Raw genomic sequence first — 23438 nt, 5'->3', positions numbered from 1 at the left:
GGGTCCTTCACGGACTGCAGGTGGATATCTGCTCTATCGTGGACCTCCATGGGCTGCAGGAGGACAGCCTGCCTCACCATGGTCTTCACCAGGGACTGCAGGGGAATCTCTGCTCCGGCGCCTGGAGCATCTCCTCCCCCTCCTTCTTCACTGACCTTGGTGTCTGCAGAGTTGTTTCTCTCACATATTCTCATTCCTTTCTTCCGGCTTCTGTTGCGCAGCAGTTTTTTCCTCTTCTTAAATTTGTTATCACAGAGGCACTACCACCATTGCTGATGGGCTCAGCCTTGGCCAGTGGCAGGTCCGTCTTGGAGCCAGCTGGCATTGGCTCTATCGGACATGGAGGGAAGTTTCTAGCATCTTCATACAGAAGTCACCCCTGTAGCCCCCCCGCTACCAAAACCTTGCCATGCCAACCCAATACACCTTGTTAACTTAACACTTGCAGAAAAGGACTTACTGCTATAATCAGTGGCTTGGAGAATCTGGCAGGGAAGATGAAGCTGAAACTGTCCACCTTATGTAGTCCAGCTAAGTGAAAGTCAAGGGAGGAGGATGTGGTCTTTTGTCCAACATAGTCAGGAGTGACTGTCTCTTACTGTCAGAAAACTGTTTACTTCCATCATCTGCACTCACTAACTGGGGAATGGACCAATCTATCAACAGAATATATGGATAAAAGATGGTACCATTTTTTTTGTTTCCTTTTCAAGTTTTCTTCCTTTTTTTTTTTTTCTTTTCTTTTGAGCTTCCTTTCCTCTCTTCTGGTCCCTAGCTAGATTATGTCATTTCAGGCTACAGCAGTATTTGATTAGTATCATATTTGCCCCCAGACATCTCCAGCAAAAGCCTTTCTTTTCCAGCTAGTGGCATTGGCATGATAAACGTTAAAGGGCTATTCCAAGTTTCTGTAGAGGAGCTTTCCTGGCCTCCAGGGTTCTTTTGTCACAGGCAAGAAGACTGTTGGAAATCCTGGGTCTTTTACTACTTGTGCAGCCTCACACGAGTGAGTCCTTGCCAGGGAGGTTTCAGTATTGGAGCACTGCAATGAGCTGGAACCGTGGTGTTTGATATGCAGTCATGCTAATGTGGACATGCAAAATATAGCATAGGCAGGACTAATTGAATGGTTCAGGCTGTCACCTCTGAGTTTGCACAGGTTCCAAATCTCAGACCCACACAGGAAAGCAGAAGTTACAACAATGCAAAACAATATTGATCAAGCAGTAGGTTTCCAGAAAGAGGATAATGTTTGTGATCACATCAGGGCATAAATGCTGAAGGGGAAAAGAATTACTGTGGCTGGTGGAAAGCTAAAGTTGACTTTTAATTTGGGGTTTTAATCTATGAAATGATTTAATCTGCAAAATGAAAGACTAATTTTTTGCTGAATTTTACTACCTCTGGAGACAAAGCTGAAAAATAAAAGTCCATACAAAATTTGGATCTTTACTAGAAATTCTCCCATTTTTTTCCTTCCAAACAACCTTCATTTGCTCATTGTCCTGAGATTGTCAGTAGATGTTTTCTACATCATTAGTCAGTCTCGGTGTAGTTTCCTTCAGAGCATTTGTTATTGTCTTTGCATGACCCTCCAGTAACCTTGGGTATGTCTGCTTCCATGGGAGCACAGAAATGGAAACTCTTTGCCAGTGCTTCAAGTGACTGGCATAAGTGAACTTGTGGGTTGAGAGCCACAACGAGCTGTTAATGCCATGCTGTGTCTGAGTTCATAGGCCCAGTGGAGACAGAGCAGCATAGCTTCTGAATTGGATTCACTTCCCTCCAGGCTGTGTAGAGCGCGGTGTTCAGTCCTTGTGTCTGTGGGTGCACGGGTCCATAAAGGTGTGCCCTATGCAGGAAGTGCAGTGTTCAGGCTCGGACTGGAGAGCGGTCAGTTTTGTTCTTCCTATTGCAAGGCCGTTAGTCTGACTCTGCTGTTGTTTCCTAAGCTTTGTCGCAGCCGGGAAGCTGTCGGTGTACAGAACAGGAGGTAGGTTTCAATCCAGCAGGCCACCATGGCCTTTCCAGGCCAGGGATGTGATGGGGGTTGCCCCTATGCTTGCTTATGCAAGCCACAGTAGCAGAGAGCCAGGAGGGCTGCTGCCAGAACATGTTAGGTCCATCACAACTGGAAAAGAGTTGAAATTACTCTCTCCCACTCCAGAGGTCAGGGGCTCCAGTCACCTGCCCAGCCTCCTGCCAGCAAGGCACCTCTGTTTGTACTGGCAAAGACTGGATGCAGCAGTGTATGGAGCCCATTGCCACCACCTCACTGAATTCATAGTCCAGTCTTGATAGGGAGACTCAGTCAGGTGAGGTAAAACTTGCCTGTTTTATTCTGGAAGGAAACTAAACGTGTAAAGTAGGGGTACCTGGCTATGTTAGGCAAACAGTCAGACACAGATCCTGAACAGGGACAGCTAGCAAGTTCGGGAAGTTGCTGTTATTATACACAACTGACAGAAGCAAAAAAACCTACGTCAGTCCAATGCTCTGGTTTACTTTTTATTGAGCCAAGGTAGCAGCAGATGCATCTGTGGTCAAGTCATGATTTTTTTTAATTAAAACAGTGTTATGGTTCCTCACAATGCTAAGTATCTGATGGAAGCAAAGGCTGAAATAAATCAAAGCAAAGATAAAGACAAGGGGGTTTAGCAAGTCTAATCCTGCCTTTCTTGCAATAATACATGAATGCTGTCTGTAGATCCCAATGTGATAGGGAGCTCTATAGAATGTAAAATCTTCTGTTTAAGTATCCTTTGGACAGTTTTGCACGTCTTTTAAATGATGAAGCACAAAACCATCTTTTTAAAATTGAACTCTTTATTAAATCAGAAGGAAGATGCTACAAATCAAATGAAGCAAGTGGAGAAAGGGCAGTGAAGTGTTCGTATTGCTTTGGGCTTTCTGATCCCAGGCAAACAAAGGCATCTAACAAAAGCCCTTTAAAATTGTGTCAGATACCATATTTTAAATATGTCAGAGAAAGTGCATGGGTGTGCTGAAAATGCCAGTCTCCAAAAGGATGTCCTGCAGCAGATAGAGGATGTAAAGGTTGAAAGCCTGCATGTACAGACACTGTAAAAGGTCTGCTTGTAGTGCTGTTTCAAAGTGGAAAGAACAATCATTGGCACAGGCTACCAGTCTATGCTGGGCAAGTCTGACATTATTGCTGGACATCACAGGGCAGGAGATGGATAACAATAAGGGAGCAGAGAAGTAAAATCGGTATTTCCAAAATGTTTGAAGGTGTACTAAAAATTAATCCACCCGCCACCTAGCTCGGGTCCCTGACACTGTCATAAAGATGATGAATGTCATGCTTGGGGAGGCAGCCAGCCTCATCGCTGCAACAGCAAGACCAAAGAAACCTTCACTAGTGCTCCGAACTGAAGGGATGCCATGTTTTGAAAACAATGGAATGCATACATTTCTAATATTCTTCCAAACTATCACATAATGGCAATTGTGTGCACAGACATACTGAAGGACAGAAGGGCACGGTGGGGCACATGTCTATCCTCCATCTCCGCCCAGTTTCTCCATAGCTGAGCTGGCAGCCACTCAGCCCCACCATGGAGTCACAGTTAGAAGAAATGAAACCACCACAATTTCCTGTTCCTTTTTCACCCCGTGGCAGAAGACAAGACACTGCACAGAGGCTTTGACCAAGGAGAGAGAGATGATCTCTGCCGTGGGTGGAAGTTATTAGCTGGGGGTGAGAGATGCCTATCTCGGTACCATGTACCCCTCCTTGTGGGTGAGGGGAAATCCCTGCCTCCAACAGGAAGGACTTACAACACAAACCAACACTGTCTTGCAAGTGAGGCATATTTTTCCATACGAAAAAGTGAATCAATAATGTGACCTTAGGGGTGAATTTTGCATTTGAGGAAGAAGTCACCAGTCTCATTCAGTCAAAGTCAGAAGGCCAGACTGTCCCATGAGCAGCGCTACTGAAGTCAGCCATGTAGTAAAGCTTTTGAAAAGTAGAGAAACCACAATGACTCCTTCTATATGTTCTGTGTATTTGGGGAATGATATGATAGATATTCTATGTATAATACTCCTAGCAACCACCTAGTAATAATTGCTATAGGACTTGATGTTGCATATGTGTTTATAAACACATACTGCATCTGTCCAACCTCCTGGGCAAGACATCGCAGTTACTAAACTGAAGTGCTTAGAGCACTCCACAGTTACAGCTAAAGTGCATGTATTGCATACGGCATCTTTTAAGAAAGTAAAAGGGGGAGAAAGTATTTCACAAAGAGGATGGCAGTAATTTAAATATAAAGAATATTTCTGAAAAAGTGGAATATCAGGTGATGTAAGAATTGCATTTGTATTTCAGAGGTGTACGTCATTTTAACTATGTATGAATAGGAAATTAATTCACAAAGGAGCATATCTACCTATATTAATGAGTGGAAAATAACCAACAAAAATCACATGAAAGCTTTCATGTGTTAGATGTTACCTGAGAAGACCACCTGTGCTGTAAATTCTCATTAAAAAAAAAAAAAAAGAATGCTCAAGAGAGATTATACTCCTGATATTTCACTAAAAGTGTTTGTCAAATAAATTGGACTACAGGGTATAAATCACATTTAATTAATGAAAATGGACTCCTATAGCTGCTGCTGATGCAGTGATTCAGATGATCAAAAAAAAATTCTGGCATGGGATAATAGCAGTTGAAGATCATTGTCATGCAGATTGTTTTGAAGACATCAACTGATTGCTTTTCGACTAGTCTGTGGAAAGAATGCACTTGATTAGTTTTCAGTGTGTTGCACAGCCCTTTTTTGTGTTATTAGACCCTTTTCATATTTGCATACCTGTCAACATATAGAAAATGGGGGGAAAAAAAGCATATTTGAATAGAAAAACTGAGACAGGTCCTTTAAATTCACTTAAACATATTTGAGAAATACAGTGATAACCTAACTAATATTTACCATTTCTATTATTTTTTCATATTTTGTTTGAAGACAGGTGAAAGCAGCTCTCTGTCAGGAACTCTGCAGCTAAGATCCACCTCTGAAAAGGCATATAAGCTTCCTCTTTCCACAGATGTTGATAAAAATATATGATCTTTGAGGCACACATATACTGAATTTTCTGTTTTAAATTTCTCTGAAAATGTGGGAATATCTGCAGAAGGCAATGTTCAGAGACAGCAGATTAACAACTTCCCACCCTCACAGGGGATTTGTTTTACAAACCCCTTAGATTAATGTTCACCATGGGACAATTCAGATCCTAAATCAAACCAGGATCTAATTCTGTCGTAATTTGGGCAAAACCCTTCAGTTTGACACGGTGCGGTTAGTGGTTTATCTGATGAGCCCTTCAGGATGCATAAAAAAACCTCAGCATAACACACCACAGCAGTTAGTAATCCAAGAAGAGCATGTCTGTGCAGTGCAATGGAAAGGGGATTCAGATGGGCAGTGATTCCTGAGCTGGTGCTGACAGGTCTGGACAGTCGCAAAGTACAGCACAGTGCAGGCATACCTGCTTAGATCCAGAAGCAGTATAGTGCTTTCACCCAGTGCTGCAATCAGTTGATTATAATTAAATTGCTTTAGACCTAGGTTATTTCCTAGCCAGGAGCATTGGTTTCATCTGCTCCAGACTTACAATTCTGGAGGGTGCTCGCACAGATCGAGTCTGGGAGTGACACATCCTCCACATGAAATCATGCCGGTAGCCACTCAACAGCATGAGTGTGGCCTGAAACGTCTTCCTGCAATTCCCTTCTTATACCCAGGTTCGTCTGTGATTGTCTGGGAAAAAGTCCTAGAGTATCTCAGCTTGCTGCAGACCTCAGATGGACACTAAGGTGGGTGGAAAACTGCCTAGACCATCAGGCTCAGGGTGTTGTGATCAGAGGTACAAAGTCCAGCTGGCAGACTTTGTCATCCATTAGGGATTGATACTGGGCAAATACTGTTTACTGTCTTCATTAAAAACCTGAACAGTGGGATAGAACACTCCTTCAGCAAGCTCACAAATGATAGCAAATCAGGGGGAATCAGTCAATATGCTGGAGGGCAGGGCTGCAGTTCAGAGGGACTTTGCCAGGCTGGAGAAATGGGCCTGCAGGAACCTTATGAAGTTCAAAAAGGCAAATGCAAAGTCTTGCCCCTTGGCGGAATAATGCCATGCAACAGGAGAGGCTGGAGCCAGCTGGCTGAGAAGCAGCTCTGCCAAAAGGCACTGTTTGGGCGTCCTGCTAGACAGCAAGTTGAACCTGAGCCTGCAATGTGCCCTTGCAGCAAGAAAGGCTAGCTGCATACTGGGCTACATTAGCAAGAGTGTGGCCTACAGCATCAGTGGTCCTACCCCTTTACTCAGCACTTGTGCGGCCACTCACAACTGTGCCCGGTTTTGGGAATCCCAGGACAAGAACAATGTGACACACTGGAGTGAGAGCAGCAGAGGGCCACCAAGATGGTGAAGGGACTGGGGCACACGACGGGACAGGTCAGGAGGAGAGGCTGGGAGAGCTGGGGTTGTTCAGAGAAGGCAAAGAGAGATCTAATCGCAGTCTTCAGTTATCTAATGGGAAGATAGAGAACGAAGCCAGGCACTTCTCAGAGGTGCACAGTGACAGGGCAAGAGACACAAAACACAAGCTGTAACACAGGAAATTCTCATTGCTTGACCACCTGTAAAGGTGGTCATCATTTGATCACCTGTGAAGGTGGTCAAACACTAGAGCAGATTGTCTACAGAGGTGGTGAATCCTCCATCATTAGAGATACCTATAACTTAGCTGGACAAAGCCCCACGCTTTGTCGCAGCTCCTGCTCTAATGCAACCCACTCTGAGCAGGAGGCTGGACCAGAAGACTTCAGAGGTCCTTCTGACAAAGCTGATCGTGCAAGTCTGTGTGCTACAAACACCTTAGGCCCACAGGTGAATAAATGTGCCACCACAGGCACAGCAACCAATGTGTTGTTTTGTAGTGCTGTGGCCTCTTTTGCACATTCAAGAGGAGTGTGCAGTGCCTGAGCAGAAACATCTAGCTAAAGGGTAGCTAAAGGTCTGCGCTGGGGAGCTGAGTGCATGGCTACCACAAAGGCAACAGGACTTGCATGCAATTCAGGAAAAAAAGTAAGTATGGCTCAATCGTGTGTAAGGATTTGAGAAGTGATTTACATCTGACCAGCTCTGCATAGTTTTTATTCTCTTCATGTGATACAGCTTCCTTCATGGTCTCATCCCTGTCTGGTCTTGTTCAGCCACATCCCATCTCTCAGAACATAGAATCCCACAGAAAATCCAGCTTGGTACCTCTAAACTCTGCTGTGTTTTGAAACTTTGTTTCACCTTCAGGATACTGATGCAGCTCTGGGTTCCCTTGTTTGTGCCTGCAGTCCTCATCCAAATTCCTGAGCATCAGGTTGCTGCTTGTTCCAGACCTCAGCTCTGTCCACCAGGCTGGACTTGCCACCCAATGGTCTATGAAATTAGAGAGCTGAAGGATTTTATATTTTCTATGCCTTGTTGTGGGATTTGGGGTGTGTGTGTTACAGCATACCTATTTCAGCTTAGTTATTATTCTTATTTAATGTTTATCTCACAGACAAGTGACTCTTATTCCCCATAAGAAATCTCATAATTTGTGTGCAATGACAGTAGCAATAAAGAATTCATTTGAGCAGCTTGTTTCTACTTGGCCCATTCAATTAAAGACAGTCAAAAGCATTGTTCAAAAAACTAACCCAGTCAATTCCTGTGCTTTTACAAGTACCAGTAAATCATATGTAATTGGGCAGGCTGTTAAATACAATCAGTCAAGATGAAAAATAGGAGGCCGGTGTTATAGCTTGCAGTGTAAAATGTGCTTCTTTTAATCAGCTTTTGCAAAATCTAGACAACGCAGCCTCAGCAGGAGGGAAAGGGATGAGCTGATGTCAGCTGAGGGGGGAAAGTGAGGAGCAGCGTGCTTGCAGGGATGGAGGGAGAAGAGTCTGCTGCTGCTGTGTTCCCCTTTGCAAACACTTTCCATTAAAAGCTGCATGGTGAATATGTGGTGGGTTACATTTGTGTTGTTCCTGTACTGAACATAGGGATATGCAGCACTACACTGCAGGTGGAAGTGAGATGTTCAGCTGCAAGTTTTCCAACCTCTTTCCTGGGAACCACTCTGAAACATGCCGTAGCACAACTCTGTGAGGAAGCGACAATAAAATGCCATGGGATCCATGTCAAATGACAGGAAGACAAGGAGTAGCTGTTTTAACTCTTCAACTAACGTTGGATGTTCTGAGTTACCCTGACATTTTCTATTCAGTCCAAAGAATGGTTTGTTTTGTCAGGTTTATTTTTTCCTTTCGTTTTTTTTAATACCAGATAAAAAGACTTTTTAATATAGAAAGAAAATAATCATTTTCAGACCAGTCAATGAAATAGTCCTTGTCCTTCTTTTTTTCTTATCAGATTGACTTTAAATTTGAAATAAACACAAAGGGAGAAGCACAAGCATTGGCAGTTTCTGCTTCAACAAATACGTAGTCTTTCTTCTCCATCTACTTATTTATTCACAGTCTTTCAGTGTCTTGTAGATCACAGGACGTAGAGATTCTCTAGAGAGAATTAGACTGCTCTTATTCTACAGAATCCATCAGATTTCCAGCTTTGCTCATTTTGTCTCAAACAATGCGTGCATGGATGTGTCATTACTCACCAAGGACACGACTCGTCGTAGGTATCGGGGGAAAGGCAGCAGAAAGCTTGAAGTGGCTCTCTGTGTCTGAGTGACTGAAAACACTTCCTTGGGGTTTTTTAAACTTGCAGACTGCATTTGTTAGTTAACTTATAAAATATGCCTGAGAACAGCTGGAATCTGACTGAATGCAGCCAGTCCCATTGAATTGTTAATGATGTCTACAGCATGTTAGGATTTGTTTTGGAATAAATACTCAATGCGTAATTTGTTAGCATGTTTTCAGTCTGAAGTGTGAAAGCAAATTGAAGCCTATCCCACTGTACTGGCTTTTAAAGACTCAGAAAGGTACAGGCAAATACAAGCGCTGATTCTGCAGCAGCTCTTGAGAAGATGTCTCAGATGATAAGGTGTATCTAGCTCTGGTTCCTAGGCTAGCATTCAGCAATGATGGGGGAATGGAGAAGTGGCTTTGTCTGCTGTTTTTCCAAGTGATTGCTGAATGATTTAACATGTCTGGAGTGTTTTGCCTTGTATTTCTAATGATTTTGTCTTTGCTCCTTCTGTTCGGTTTGAAGCAGGCTGTGTGTGTTAATTAGGAAATGTAAATACATTTACAGAACTGTGCATTTGGATGCATCTTTCAAAAGCAAATGCGGTAACCACACCACTAGAAAACACGAGCAAGTATTTATTCTCACAGTTATCTTATGGCCTGAAATATCCATTTCTATATAAGTATAGCTTTTAAAAGAGAGGAAATGTTGGGAGATTTGTAACCTTAAATGGAATGTAAATTCATATAAAAATCAGTAGTTTGTGGCTTTCATTCCTGGCTACCGGAAAGACAACTTCTCGCTCCATGAGCTCCCGTAGTGGAGCGGGTTGGCAGAGCCTTGGAAGCTCCTGGAAACCTGGAAGATAGTGGTGGTTCCTGCTCTGCCAGGAGCCTTTTGCTGGGAGGCTCAGTGCTGAGAGCCTTGACTCTGCAGCCAGCAGGGATAAAGCTAACGTACGGGCATTTAGCACAGAGCTAATTGGAGTTCCATATTTCCAGCCTGTGGGCAATAACACTAAGAGTTTGAAGTAAATTTTGTTCCAGGTCAGAGTTAATACACATTTTAAAAGACAAATTTAGAACAAAATTAAAACAGTGTACAGGTTCAAGAAATACACACTTGTGGTACTTAATTTCCTTTTATAATTATTTTACATATTTTTTATTATTTTATCATTGTACACACAACAACTTTTGACATTTCAAAATACATATGACAGTGGAAGTATTATTTGAGGTTTTATATGCGTTCAGGCCTGTAATAACGACTGAAATGTTTGTCTTGTTTCCTGAGTTACAGTGGAGCATCAAACTTTTTATGTACATTATAACCTTTGGGTTACTTACAGTACACTCCGTGGTAGAAAAGATCAAACTGTATAACCTCCTGCTGCGCCATACCCTGCAGTACAACATTATGCTGATTATCACGCCAACGCTCTCCTACAGATTTTTTTAAACCTGAAATTCTAGCTTTCTGTGAAATGACAAATTCAGAGCCCAAACTCTTGTCATTTAAAAATGAATTTTCCCTGCGGGAACTTCTCTTGAAATCAGCATGTTTTCTGAATGTTTCTCTTTTAACCAACTAACAGCTGTTGTTTCAAAAGAGAAGAGAAAGAACAAACCCCATTTTTAGAAAAACATTCAGCACAAGCTCTTATTTGAGGTCTGATGCCAGGGACAGCTCTTCACCTAAGATTTCCCTGTGGGTGATAAGCTTAGCAGAACGATAACAGTTTGCTGCTGCGGACTGTCCTTTGTTTTGCCTGCTGCATGCTTCCTAAATCCTTCTCTGCTAAGGAAGGCCACAGAGAGGCCACCAGGACCCTTCTACTTATGAAGAAGAAGTTGAATAACCGCTAGCTCCATGTGCTTCTCTCCCCGGCCCCTTCCCAGCAGGGCTGTGCTGTGCACTGGCTCTTCCCTTGCTACACAACCGCTCCTCACTTCCCCGGTTGCTGCATTGCCACCCCTACCAGACCTTAGGAGCTCTCCTAATCTTGTAAACTGAAGGCGGATGGTTATCCTCATTTCCCCCCCTTGTTATTAATTCTACTCTTCTGTCCTTGCCAAGATACCTATTTACACCTTTGCTTGCAACCTGCTTCAGGCTCTACAGATCTCCCACCTTCCGGGGCCGACATCTCCTGTGCAGCTGCCCCTGACAGGCACTGCCATCTGCACCCGCGCGCGACTCTCGCTGCTCACCGTAGACCTCGCCTTGCCCTCTGCAGAACGATGGTGCTCGCTGGGCTTCTTTGCTTCATTGCTCTCTTTTCTTTCAACTGAGCTCTATTTGGGGAATTGTTCCTCGCTTTGTGCTTAAGGTTAAGAGGCTGAACTAATTTCCCAGGTGTTCCTCATTGAAAACGTCTCAAAAACAAAAGTAGGCCCCTTGTTACTGCTGAAAGCATAAGGAAAACACACTTTCCCTACCATTGTCTGTGTTTGACATTTGTCATAGCAAAATTTACAGAGGAGCTTGGTATATGGCCCATTTGTGCATCATATTTTTATTTTGGAAACCACAGAAAAACCAAGGCCTCATTGCCATGAAAAAGTAAGGCTTAAATCTGTAACCGTATAAACTATACCTTATAAAAAAAGCTCTGGTTTTGTCTCACAGCTCCCATCTCAGGTTGCTTTCGCTTAGTCCTTAGTAATGAAATGGCGCTGTAAACTTACTTTATGTCCTGCTCTGCAGTAAAGTACAGTGTAGTAGGTGGCAGACACAGGAAATTATATGCTCAGTCACTTTACTGTGAAAAGTATTGATCACAAATGAGAATCGTAGCCTTAACGTGTCCAATTTACAAACAGCAGAGAAAATGGAGATGGACCAAAGTAAAGGTATGAAGTTGTATTCAGTCTTTACCAGCCCCTGATGACTGATGGTGCGGTTTGCCTATGAACAGTGGGAGGGAGTCAAAGACTGTCTTAGACCTTCTCCTGTGCCATCCTCCCGCAAATAGTTGGACGCAGGGCTTGCGCATGTGCATGTGCTCTTCACAGAAGCACTCTGCAAGCGAATGCTGAGAGACGGTGCTAGAAAATATGAAGCTTGGCTTCTGGTGCGTGGCAAATGCTGCGTCTGCAACTCACTGCTTGCAAGTCCTGATTCAGGCAGAAGTGGAAGGGTGAATGATGCATCAAAAATAAGCCTGATACTGCAACTGTGACTAGCTGTGGCTTTGGAGAGGGTGGAAAGCTAGTCATCCAGTAAGTGTCCCTGAAGATTATGATCCCCATATAAAATTATCACTTTTCTCCACTATTGAAATAGCCAGATCACATTTGCATTAAACAAAATGGAAGATAGTGTTAGCTTTTGTACTGCCACTGTCTTTAAGCACCACCAAGAAAATATGGGTTTGTTTTCCTGCTTCAGATACTTCAGATTCTGTGGGACATTTTCTTACAAGACGTCCGTAAACATACTCAGGAGAGAAGTGAAAGTTAGTAAGGCAAACATTGTTTTTCCTTTATGACAAGTGATTTGCCTTAAACCTCTCTTTTTCCTGTGTATCCAGGGGCTGTGACACAGTCCTGCAGGCTAAAATACAACCCCCAGCAAACACTAACTGTAAAAAAGGAAAGCAAACAGGAAAATACGTTAATGTCTCAGGGATTTGCTTTTTCTTGCTCTTCCTTCTTACTTCCTTGGTGAGTGTTCTCTGCATTAAATCCTGTGGCTGTGACTGTCACACCATGGGCAAACCAGCAGGGCAGGGCTTTCATGTTTTTGCACTCAACATGGTCCCCACAGCTATTTTGATGGGAGTTGTGGGTGGGCAGGAGGGATGAGCTGAGCTTGGGTGGCCACTCTGGCTTTCAGATGAAGTTGTATCATCTCCCTCGTACAAGAAGCAGTTGGTGACTGCAGAGCTTGGACAACTGACAGACCATCCTGAGCCTGTAACCAGAAAGCTCCGGTGGTGGGAGGAATAATAACAGACACTGAGTTGCGTCCCACTGAAAAATTAAAGGAAGAGGAAAGGCTAGCACAAAGTTTCTGGAGATGATAACCCAAGAGCTCTGGGGCATCATGCTGTCAGTGGGAAGAATTAGTGGCTGCAGAAAAAAAGATAATGCAGAGGTCAGGAGTAATCTGGAGAGCTACAAACACAGAGAGGAGATGAGGGAGGGCACGCAGCCTGGCACATGCCTGGATCGCAGATAAGCACGAACCAGGTGTTGGTTCAGCCTTGTGGACAACAAGGCAATGGTATGGCCCTGTTGTGTCCTGCATTGGTACAGTGTGTTGTAGGTTTGTGCACTGAATGTGCAGCGCTTCTCTGGCCCTGCCTGGCTTACTGCACAGGCAGAGACCCACTCTCTTGTGGGTGCCACATCCAGCACAGCCCTGACACATCCTGCTTGCTTCTGGTTCTGCAGAAGCCTGTCTCTTGCCTGTGTGAGACCCTCTTGGGAAAGCTGTTCACCAGAAAAGGCAGTTTCCTAACCTGGGGAAAAAGTTGATAGAGCAGGGCCCTGCAGGTAACTTAAGTCAGTTTTGTGCAGTCCTACTTAGCTTCTCCTCCAGCCCAGAAGATCCTTGGCTGAGGATGCACAGCAAGGTAAAGAGACGGAACGCAGAGCTCAGAACAGATAGGATGGGCTACCTGCGTAGCTCTTTGTGCCTTAACGGCATTTGTCACTGTGCAGATGGCTGGACAACCAAGATAGTGTGTAAGACCTTCTTCTGACCTTCTTTAGTGCCGTGCATGTCAGCTCAGCCAGTCATGCTTGCAGAAGTGGCAGGTTGGCATCCGACACAGAAGTACTGTGTAGCATTGTTCTGTGCGAAGCCCAGGATGTGTATTGGTGAAATACTTATATTTTGCCATTCTGGTATGTATCTTAGTGACATAGTTCTACACAATTGCAAACAGAATTATAAAACAGGTTTCTTTCTACCTTTATTTTTTTTTCTAAAACAGGTCTGAAGAAAGAAGTACAAAAAGATCAGGATGCTAACAGACCAGCTGTCTCATCTCCTAAGAGATCAACGGTAACAGCCACCAAGCTCCATTCACCAGGTATTTATGAACCCAAAAGCACTGTTTCACGGAAGATTTAAACTTGTCGACTTTGCATCTCTTGTTAACACAGTAAAATCTGAGACCTACTATTGTTAAGTGAAGATTGATTGTGTCCAAGGTTCATTAAGCTGGCTGTGAGTACAGCAGACTTTATCATACCAATGTATGAGCTGAATAGACTTATGTTTTCTTTGTTATAACCATGCAATCATCTCTCCTTGAAAACAAAGAGTTGTTGCTATTACATGTTTAAGGGCACAGGAACATTTTTTCTTATCATTACAATTTTCTCATATAAAAAGATAATAGATAGATACAGTGAAATAAAAGACACCTCAGACAATTACCTGGAGTGATAGTATATTATTCGGAATCTACTCTTACTGTTCCACAGAGGCGCTAAATTTCTCAGGCTATTTCTATGCATAACTGGAAAAGGGATTATCTATAGAAATAACCTTTAGAGTGCTATTGGGGCATTGTCAACTTACCCCTCAATATTGGGCACAAACACATGGTTTTAGCATTTCTAAAGAGTACCTTTATTTATTGACTAAGATGAAGAGAACTTATGTCTATTTATGTCCACTAAGTGTACATTAACAAAGGTATAAGGTACCTAAAGGCTTTTGTAAGGCTGGGCTTTGGCTGATCTAAAGGCTTCTGAAATGAGTGGTCCCAGTGATTTCATTGTGCTTGCAGTTTATCTTCTGTTCTGTTACCTCATTTTTCAGACTCTACTTAAATAATTTAAATATCTCTACAGCTATATGATACTTGAGTTATAATTATGGGGGGTAGAACCCCATGTTTCTTCATTTGATGGTAAAGTATAAAACATGTAGAACAACTCTCCAGCTCCTATAACTTGTATCGAGTCTTTTCATGTTTACTAAACTCAATACCTATTCTTCTTCTTCCTAACCAACAAAATCAAGAAAATGGAAGGTTAAATTTAATCTTTCCAGGCACCAACAGGACTCAGAATTCTTCTCCTCACTAAGATACTACCGTAAAAAGATGAACTTAACACTGTCCTCTGAATCATATAATTTTCAGGCTATTTTGCACCTGATGAGATCACCAAGAGAGATCCAAAGAAAAATTTGTTGCGGAGAGTGCCAGGCCAGCAGCTCACCAGCGTTTATAACAGTGGGAGTCCAGTTTAAGCACCAGCACTGATTGTGGCTGTAGCAGCATGTTACAGCACAGCTGATTTGCTTCCACTAGAATTAGAAAGCAAAATGAAACATAGGCATATTTGTACTGTGTATTTGTATTGTCTTAAGGAGGCCTGCGTTTCCACAGGTAACTTAATGATTTTCAAGGCTTAAATTTTTGGCATATCCAATTCGTGGGGCCTCAAAGGTTTCTTCAGTCTCCTGAGAGGTTGAGTAACTGCCCTTTCTCCATCAGACTGATTTAGGATTTCTTAAGCTTGGTTGTCTGAAATTATGGCAACCTAAAATTGTTCATCACTGTAAGGATCAAATAGGAAAATAAACCTCATCTTCATTTGTTTTTTTTAGAGTAGCCTTTAGCATTATTTGAAATAACAACAGCAATAACAAAGCAATGAAGACAGACAATCTTTTCACCTATTTAACGATTTCACAAAATAATCAAAGCAGCCATTAAACAGGATAAGGAGTGGGTGTAGCTGGGGCTAAGGGGCAGTAGCACAGCCTTTCCTCCATCAGGATCACAAACTCGTGCAGCATTTACGCTTTGTGATAGGAAAGCTTGTGTCCCCCAGGTAACTCCACCACAGCTACATGTTGCCATGGAACAGGCTCTAAAATTTCTGAGTGCTGTTTCTAGGTTGTTTTCCCTCTGTTACTGGCCTCTTCACATGCAGTTCCTTTTAATCAGCGCTGGTTTTTGACTGTCATACAAATTTTTTTTTAGCCTTGAATCTAATCTTTAGAATTTGGATCAGTCCTCCTGAAGACTTGCAAGGGAGTTTTGAGATGCAGAGCCTTGTACAGATCTCAATTTTATCTATTGATGCAATACCATTCCTGAAATCTGTGTATAGGAGCAGGTGGACGTGGATGCAGGTGCTCTCCTTCCACCCCATTGCAGGATGGTGCCATGGTGCCATCTGTTTCTGACACCTGTCACTCTACAGATTGCTTGTTATCAATCCTCTTAAAGTAATTTCCTCACTTTCCTTACCAAAATGTTGGAAATTGGACAGTTAAAAGGCAAATAAATTGCATTCCCCATCTAAATCCTCATGGACTGTGTTAATTATGAGTATATACTTGTTATGTCTCCTTAGTTCAAACACTCAGGTAGATAAAAAAGACCTGGGAGTTTTGAAGCGGATCAAAGGGGTTCAGTGATTTCGGCGTACAGTGGGTCTGCCCCCCTGGTCCCACCATCAGCAAAAACGACATTCAGGATCAGGGCCAGCATCATTAATATATACCCTGTTTTGTGCAGAGCAACAGAAGAGAGACATCAATGGCAGAATAAGCTTAGTAAGCTGCTTTTCAGACCCAAATGAACCAAGAAATTCAGATTCTCCCTGAGGAGAATAGCACAGTTTAATTTACAAGGACAGCTTATAATACTGACAAGGACAACATAGAGATGTGCACTTCAAATGTTCCAGTGAACAGGAAAGCTAGAAAGATATAAGACACAACAACCTGATGGGTTTCGGTTTTAATTAAAACTAGACTGATTTCAAGGGCTTCCGCCTACACTTCTCCCTATGTCTTCTGTTGTAACATCACCACGCTGCCTAAACAACCCAAGATTTTTATACTAAAAAGACAGATATTTATGGCTGTTGCTTTTATGAATTTCTTATTTTGTGATAATACTTACTGCCCAGTTAAGAGCCCCTTTAAATGAATGAAAGAATCTGTAAGAAAATATCATTCCTGCAGAGAAAGGTGTACAGGCTTTAACTGACATGAAAACGGATAGAGGGCAACAGCTATGCTGGTGGAACTCTCTCAATGACAGGAAGTCCTGTCTAACATCCCGTATTGTATTATTTAGGTCTTGCAACATCATTAAGTTAGTCTTGACATGTTACGAAACCTGGTATTCCTCTTTGCAAATCATGGGCACAAAGAGCTTCAAAGGCTGTTTTGCACTTGTGGCTCTTTGCAGTTGCAGCATGAGATACTTGGAGACATGAGAGAGAATCTCTGCTGGAGCTAGCTCCCTGTAAGCTTAGCCTGGAGCCAGAACATAGTCAAGCAAGTTGGAAGATATGCTCCACACAAGCTGGGGATCTGAAAAAGTAGGAATATGCTCCTGGGGTATTGCTCTAACAAAGCCATACTGCTTCCCTGCCTGATCTAGTAAAAGTGCCCTAAGGATCCACTTGCACACCCAGGCCAAGGTCTTAAAGATCTAAAATATCTAAAGCACATCTGCCAGAATTACCTCTGGAACAATGCTCTACTTCACAAATTGGCTCAAACTCATACCATCAGATGCATCTCTGTGGAAGGATTCTTCTGGTTTTTAGGAAAGGGGTAGGTAATATCCATGGTAGAATACTGTCCCCTGTTACATTCATTGCTGAGGACTGGTTGGAGACATTTTTCTTTATTATTTTTCAGGAACTGTATATTACAAGACTACAAAACTACAAGATATCCTTTTTTCAGATTCTTGCATACCCAACCCTTTCTGCTAACACAGAAATGTTCATTTTTCATCTGTATCCAGACCAATGTCCACCATCTCTAGTAACACATGAGAACAAGGTGCCTGACTCTATTTTCTCCCTCTTTCTTACTGACTGCAGCCCCTAGGCTAAAAGCTTGAGACTAGTGGGAGGAGCTGAGGAAGAGAACCAGAGATTCCTGGCCAGTATTCAGGAATGAGCTAAAAAGCATCAGCTGAGGAAAGAGTCAGGGTAGCAAAAAGAATCAGTAAGCTGTGCAAAGTTGTTGTCCAGCTGGCCGTAAATGTTTGCAGAGGAGAGTTCTCAGAAAGCTAAGAACATAAAGACAAAACAGATTGTCCAAGCAGTGGCTTGAGCAACGTGACACTACCAGAACACTACCCCTTCTTGCTTCATCCTCGTAACTGAGTATATCCAGAGAAGTGGATAGTTGACTCAAGCAGGATATGAACTTAATTTAGGATGAAAGCCTCACTCTCCTGAAGTGGTTTATCACGAGTAAGCTTCGGTTCTTGTGCCATTCATGTGAATATGACACTGTATTTGAGCTGATATCCTAAAGACAAGCTACACTAGTGGTTTCACATCTTTATACAGGATCAGGCTTGCTTCAAGCCAACTTGGAGCACATCAGAGGAGCCAGAGTCTGTCTGGACCTGTTTCTGCAGGCAGAACATATAGTGATTCTGATGTGACCGATGGTGCAGAGAGAGCAGCCATGCAGAGCCAGTGGTGTAACCAGTCAGCATTACGTGGTACCTGGTGGCATTTCTGTACATATCTGGTTTGTGCTGCAACTTTAGAAGTGGTATAAAGGGGAGAGCAAGGGGAACTGGCAAGGTAGACTGCAGTATTGTTGATAAGAAGAAATAGTGATATCCCAATAGCAAGCCACCCATGCTGTGTTTGCATTCAGGGAAGGACAGCTCCAGCCCCACATTGTCCCATTTGGAGGCAAAAGGAGATCTGCAAAGGCAAAGTAAATCTGGCACCTCTGTCAAGTCACCAAGCTTGGGATTCAGGTGGCCAAAGAAATTGTGTGTAGAGTGTAAATGTCATCCAACTGTTTTCCACATCCACAATAGGATAAGCTGAATCTCAACCTGGAAGTGCCCGTTTCTCTCACTGCCATTCAGGAGAGTTCAGCATCACACGTCAAGATGCAGACCTCTGTTCTTGTAGATGTCTAACAAAAGTGAGATGAATCCTTCCTCTAACGACCTCAGTTCTCAGTAAGACAAGAACTTGTCTCAAGTTGTAGCAGACCTTCAGGCTCAGAGCCTGAGATGAGATGACTGTTACAAAGCTTTGAGCTTTGGCCCCTAGGGAAACAAATCTCGCTGTGCTCTTGCTTTTTTTGAAAGTCATTACAGATCTGTGTGAATGCTACAGACTCTTTTTCCTTTTATAGGACTGAGTCCCAAAGGCCTTAGAAACACATAAAGGTCATGTCCATAGATATAAAGTAAGTGACCCTGATGGTCTTTTCTTCTCTCCTTTGTAGGACATCCCAAGCAAAGGCCAACCACCCCAAAGAATGGATTCTCCCCCAAACCAGGAGAGAGTCGAGACGCTGAAAAGCAGTTCGTCCAGAGATTGAAGGAAAAGTGTGACGAGCAGTCCCAGCAATTAAGCAATATTCGAGATGAGCTTAAAAGGGCCAGCTGTGGCTTCAATGTCTTTGCTATAACAACACAGCACTTTTTCAGGCAGGTAAGTGCAATGGGTACTTCTTACCGTTGGAAAGATATTTTGCCTTTACACCAGTCACTTGCCCTAATTTATTCCACAGTCGTCTAAACTTTGTTCTTGGGAGCAAAGCATGTAATTTCTTAGCAACAGTTATTATGAGGAGGGAATTATTATTTGATGCCATGTATTTGAAAATCAAAGTTCAGGAACTTGGAAGAGGAAGAGTTGTGACTGAAGCATTTGTCACAAGCACGGAGGGGTTTCAGGATGTTTTTAGGAGTGAAGCAGATGCAGAAACTTAGAAGTCCCAGTCCCTGACCGCTACAGCTGGAATGGAAAGTGTAACTGAGATATTGATACTTGCAAACAAAAGCAAAAACAATCCATGCATTTAGTCAACCAAAGGTGTTGGATGAAGGAAAAGATTTGCTTTCTCACAGTACTTATCTACTGTTCCTGTTCACCACAGATCAGGCAGAGTGGTCCCTGTTACAGAGGTCCCAATTCCCACAGAACTTAGAATAATATTATCTCAGCATTTAGGAGATTACATTCAGTAGGTGTAGAGAACATAAAGAAAATGTTGTCAATAATTAGAGAAGCTTATTTATTCACTAAACCTGAGACAAAATGAGTAACATTTAAAAGACAACCACAGTAGCCATGAAGGGCTTGTAGGTACTGCTTGTTTCAAAAGCCGTTTAGTGATCTGGGAAATCTAGCTGGGCTCCGAGGTCCAGACCTGGTTCACCTGATGCCCATGTATTTTGTACCATCCCAGGTTAAGCTGGTGTCCCAACTACTTTGTAAAACAGGCAGACAATCACCAGCAGTAGGATCCAAGGTTTGGATAATATCCTTGATTGCCTGTTTGTCTACTTTTGGAAGAGACGAGAGTAAACTTTCAGCATTAAATGGGAGAAAGAAAACCAAAAAACAAAACACAGATTCAAACAGTCTTTACAAATTCTGAAATACTTTATTCAGTTATTTTTTTATATTAGCGGGAAAGGTTACCTTTTGAACAAATACCGTAGTTCACACTTTTCCTGAAGCAGGAGCTGATCTTGCTGGGGGGAGCTTCACTGAACTAAAAAAGTAGGGAATTTTTAAAAAGTACTAAATATTTTAAATATCTTCCCAGGGGATTTTCCCCATCTATTTTTCTTTAGTCTTGACATTTCTGGGCTTGATGGGCATTTGTAAAGCTTTTTTTTGCTTTTTTTTGTTTGGAGCCGACTGTGGAGTGTCCTTGATTAAAGCAGAGGGAAACAAAAAAGGGCAGAGCAGTGTCTGCTCAGCTTTGTCTATGTGTTGTCCACTGGGGAGAGATTTTTTCACCTCATGCCTCATTCACAATTTGCTGAAGGAATTCTGGAAGCTTGGGCATATCTCCTTCGTCTCCTCTGGATATGTCTTAAATGAGAACAGCTGCTGCAGCTGAGCTTTGAGATGACTCTCATCTTGTTGGTGCATGTTAGATCTGTCCTGAGAATGCCTCTTAAATTGAACACCTCAGGGGACTTTATTTAATAGAGTCCTCTCCAAGTCCTAGCTGGGCATAGCTGTGCCTCTTGTTCCCAGCTCCTGTGCACTATCAGGCCAGCTGGGGGTTTGCAGTAATACTCCTCTGAGTGCCTGGAGGGCTTGGAGGTAAAAAATAATATACCTGTGGAATTTAAGCGCCTTCAGGCTTGGGCAGGATTAGATGTAGATTTTTTTCAGATCCACTGCTGGACTCGCTTACCTGTGTTCAGCCTGAGTGTCAGTCCCTTCTGGGCTTGCCTGGTTACCCTGGACTATATATATCTGCACTTCACCGTTCTGTGCAGTGCAAGACACTTGTGTCTTGCTGCTCGCTGCTGGGAGCCATGTAACATGGACCTCTCCCAGGGAAGGACACCCCTGGCTTCCCTGGGTGACGAGCTGCACAGTCAGCATGAGCCCAACAGTTATCCATTAGGTACTCAGATGTGGTACCTACATTAGGAGTACGGTTGCTTTAGGCTCCATTTTTAGTGAATGGAGGCAGGTGAGCACTTCCAGAAGACTATTTACAGCACCAAAGATCTGAATTTCTGCTTGAGGTACTTGCTGTCTCAACTGAGGCCTCCAGGGAGGCCTAAGGCTGCTGCACTTTTAAATTGGATGCTTAAATTGAGAACCTACATGTAGTGGGATAATCCGGGACTACTCAAGCAATTGTGTAATTGGGCAGTCTGTTGTCTTGCAACATAGACACAGCCTTCCAAGTTTCTGAGTGTCATTCGAAAATACAATCTGTAGACATTTTCTGAGATGGCATTATTTTTTGAAAGCTTGAGCAAAATTGCATTGGCTGGCTTTGAGTTAGGGCAGCATGGAAAAAGAAACTTTTCCCATTATAAAAATAATAATAATTGTGTGTGTTTGTTTCTGAGAAGCCTGCAGGCAAAATGGTTGAGGTCTGAGTAGAACTGCAGTTTGGCAAGGGAATAATATTCATTCAGGAACAAGGTGGGGCCTTATTCCAGAGAAGTTTGGGGTTGATTTGTTCAACTGGCAGTTCTACTTTGCTTAGCAGAGGGCCCAATCCTACTTTGCTGCTAGGGAGCCTCTTTGGGCTGATGGTCACCCATAGCTTAATTTTAGTATGTCTCTCTCTCTCTCCTTATACCACACCAAAATAATGTCCAAAACATAGATTTTTCTCTGAATTGGAGCTGAAATCTGTTGGAAAATGTGCTCCCAGGCAGCGAGGACTGGACTGAGTCTTAAAAGTAACCCAAGGACCAGTGTTTTGCACACCAGTAGGAGTCTCCCCATGGCCGTGGCTCTCATCTTGCTCACACTGTTTCTGTTCTCTCTCCAAAGTTGGGGAAAGCACCAATGCAAGTGGTCCAACAGACATGTTTAGCTGAAGAAAGAGAGTGTCAATATGTAGTAAGGAGTGTTGGCCCACACCGGCAGTTTCTTTGAGTGCTTTCCAATTTTAAGCACTTGCTATAGCAGCCTTAAGGTTGCTGCATTGCTAACCCATTTTCTCTGGGTTTTGTTGGATTTGTTTTCTGGCTGTTCCAGACCACTGCTGAATGGTATCCTGGAATCATCTCTCTCTCTCAGCTGAAAATGCTCTTAGCAGGCAAGATTCATTGAATAGGTATCAAGGAGTGCATAACATGTAGCTGTGCTTAATACAGACCCATTAAATGACAGCTAAACCAATTTGCTGTCTTGGGAAAAAGCCTAGGCAATAGAAGCGGGTGATGGCTGAGGCAGTGGACAGAAAAAATTAAAGCAGTGGTTCTGACATAAGCATTTAGCTAGTTATGAAAAGTAATGATTGCAGTGCCTGTGGACAGCATGGCTTCTAATTATTATTTAATTAGCACGTTAATTAGTTAAGGCCCTCAGATATGCACACATGACTCCTGTTGACTTTGGGAACCACTTCAAACTTATTCTGAAGAGGAGCAGATTGAGTTTGTCCTTAATGTTGGATGTTCATCATGTCAATACAACCTTTGTGCTGTGAGGGATACTCCAACGTGAACAACTGACTGGTGGAAGTTGGAGTGATACCGTGAAGATGATAGCATGAAGACTTTTTAGAGCAAATACCATGAACGGCTCGCCCTGACCTGGGTCATTCCTGACCTGGTCTGGCTTGTTAGCCCAGTAATAATGACAGTCCTGGCCCAGTTTCAGCCCTGTTCAGCAAAGCGGCCAGCAGCAGTCCCTCCTGGAAGTGGTAACAGTGCCATCTAAAGGAGAGTAGCCCAAAGTGACAAATTCTGGAGGGTAAATCATCCTGGACATAAACAGGGAGAAAAAAAATCCACTTTCGTATCTCTAGTACACTCAGAGCAGACATGTTTCTGCTGAGGACTGTTGTGGCCAAACCACGCTGAGGCCCTGGAAACTGGGCTAATGCCTTTCTGCCAGTACAGTATGTTCTAACAGCTGAAAAGCGGAATCTGGTTAGCAAGTTCTGCCTCTGAAATTTCAGATTAGGACTCCAGATCTACTACAGTGCATGTGAGAGGAAGGGATCCTTTCTGGGCTGCGGACCCCAAGGGTGGGAGCAGGTTATGGAAAGGGTTATGCTGGTGTAGTCTGTCACGTACTCTGCATGGGCATGGAGGGGTTTCCAGACCTGCAGCACGGCCTCGTGCTGCGGTCTTCATCACGGGGCGGGGAAACTGCTCAGGACAGGTGCCAGCACATAGGCACAATCGGATCAACTGGGAATGGGTGAACCACACAGATGCCCTGAACAACAGTTGGGATGGCGCTGCAGTACTTGATGGTATCCCAGCGCTT

General features: G+C 43.2%; 1 protein-coding gene across 3 annotated transcripts in view; it reads left to right on the top strand.

Moving 5' to 3' along the window:
- The window catches only part of MTUS2 (microtubule associated scaffold protein 2), a 331425-nt gene that overhangs the window by 248852 nt on the left and 59135 nt on the right, over positions 1-23438 (top strand). For all 3 annotated transcript variants that reach the window (XM_076364310.1, XM_076364311.1, XM_076364312.1), the window contains 2 exons: positions 13688-13786; positions 18949-19157. In XM_076364310.1, the coding sequence (XP_076220425.1) occupies positions 13688-13786; positions 18949-19157 (308 nt within the window). The remainder of the gene's footprint in view (positions 1-13687; positions 13787-18948; positions 19158-23438) is intronic.

The sequence above is a fragment of the Aptenodytes patagonicus genome, chromosome 1 (assembly GCF_965638725.1).
Source record: "Aptenodytes patagonicus chromosome 1, bAptPat1.pri.cur, whole genome shotgun sequence".
Taxonomy (NCBI): domain Eukaryota; kingdom Metazoa; phylum Chordata; class Aves; order Sphenisciformes; family Spheniscidae; genus Aptenodytes; species Aptenodytes patagonicus.
This window is presented reverse-complemented; position numbering and strand designations above follow the sequence as displayed.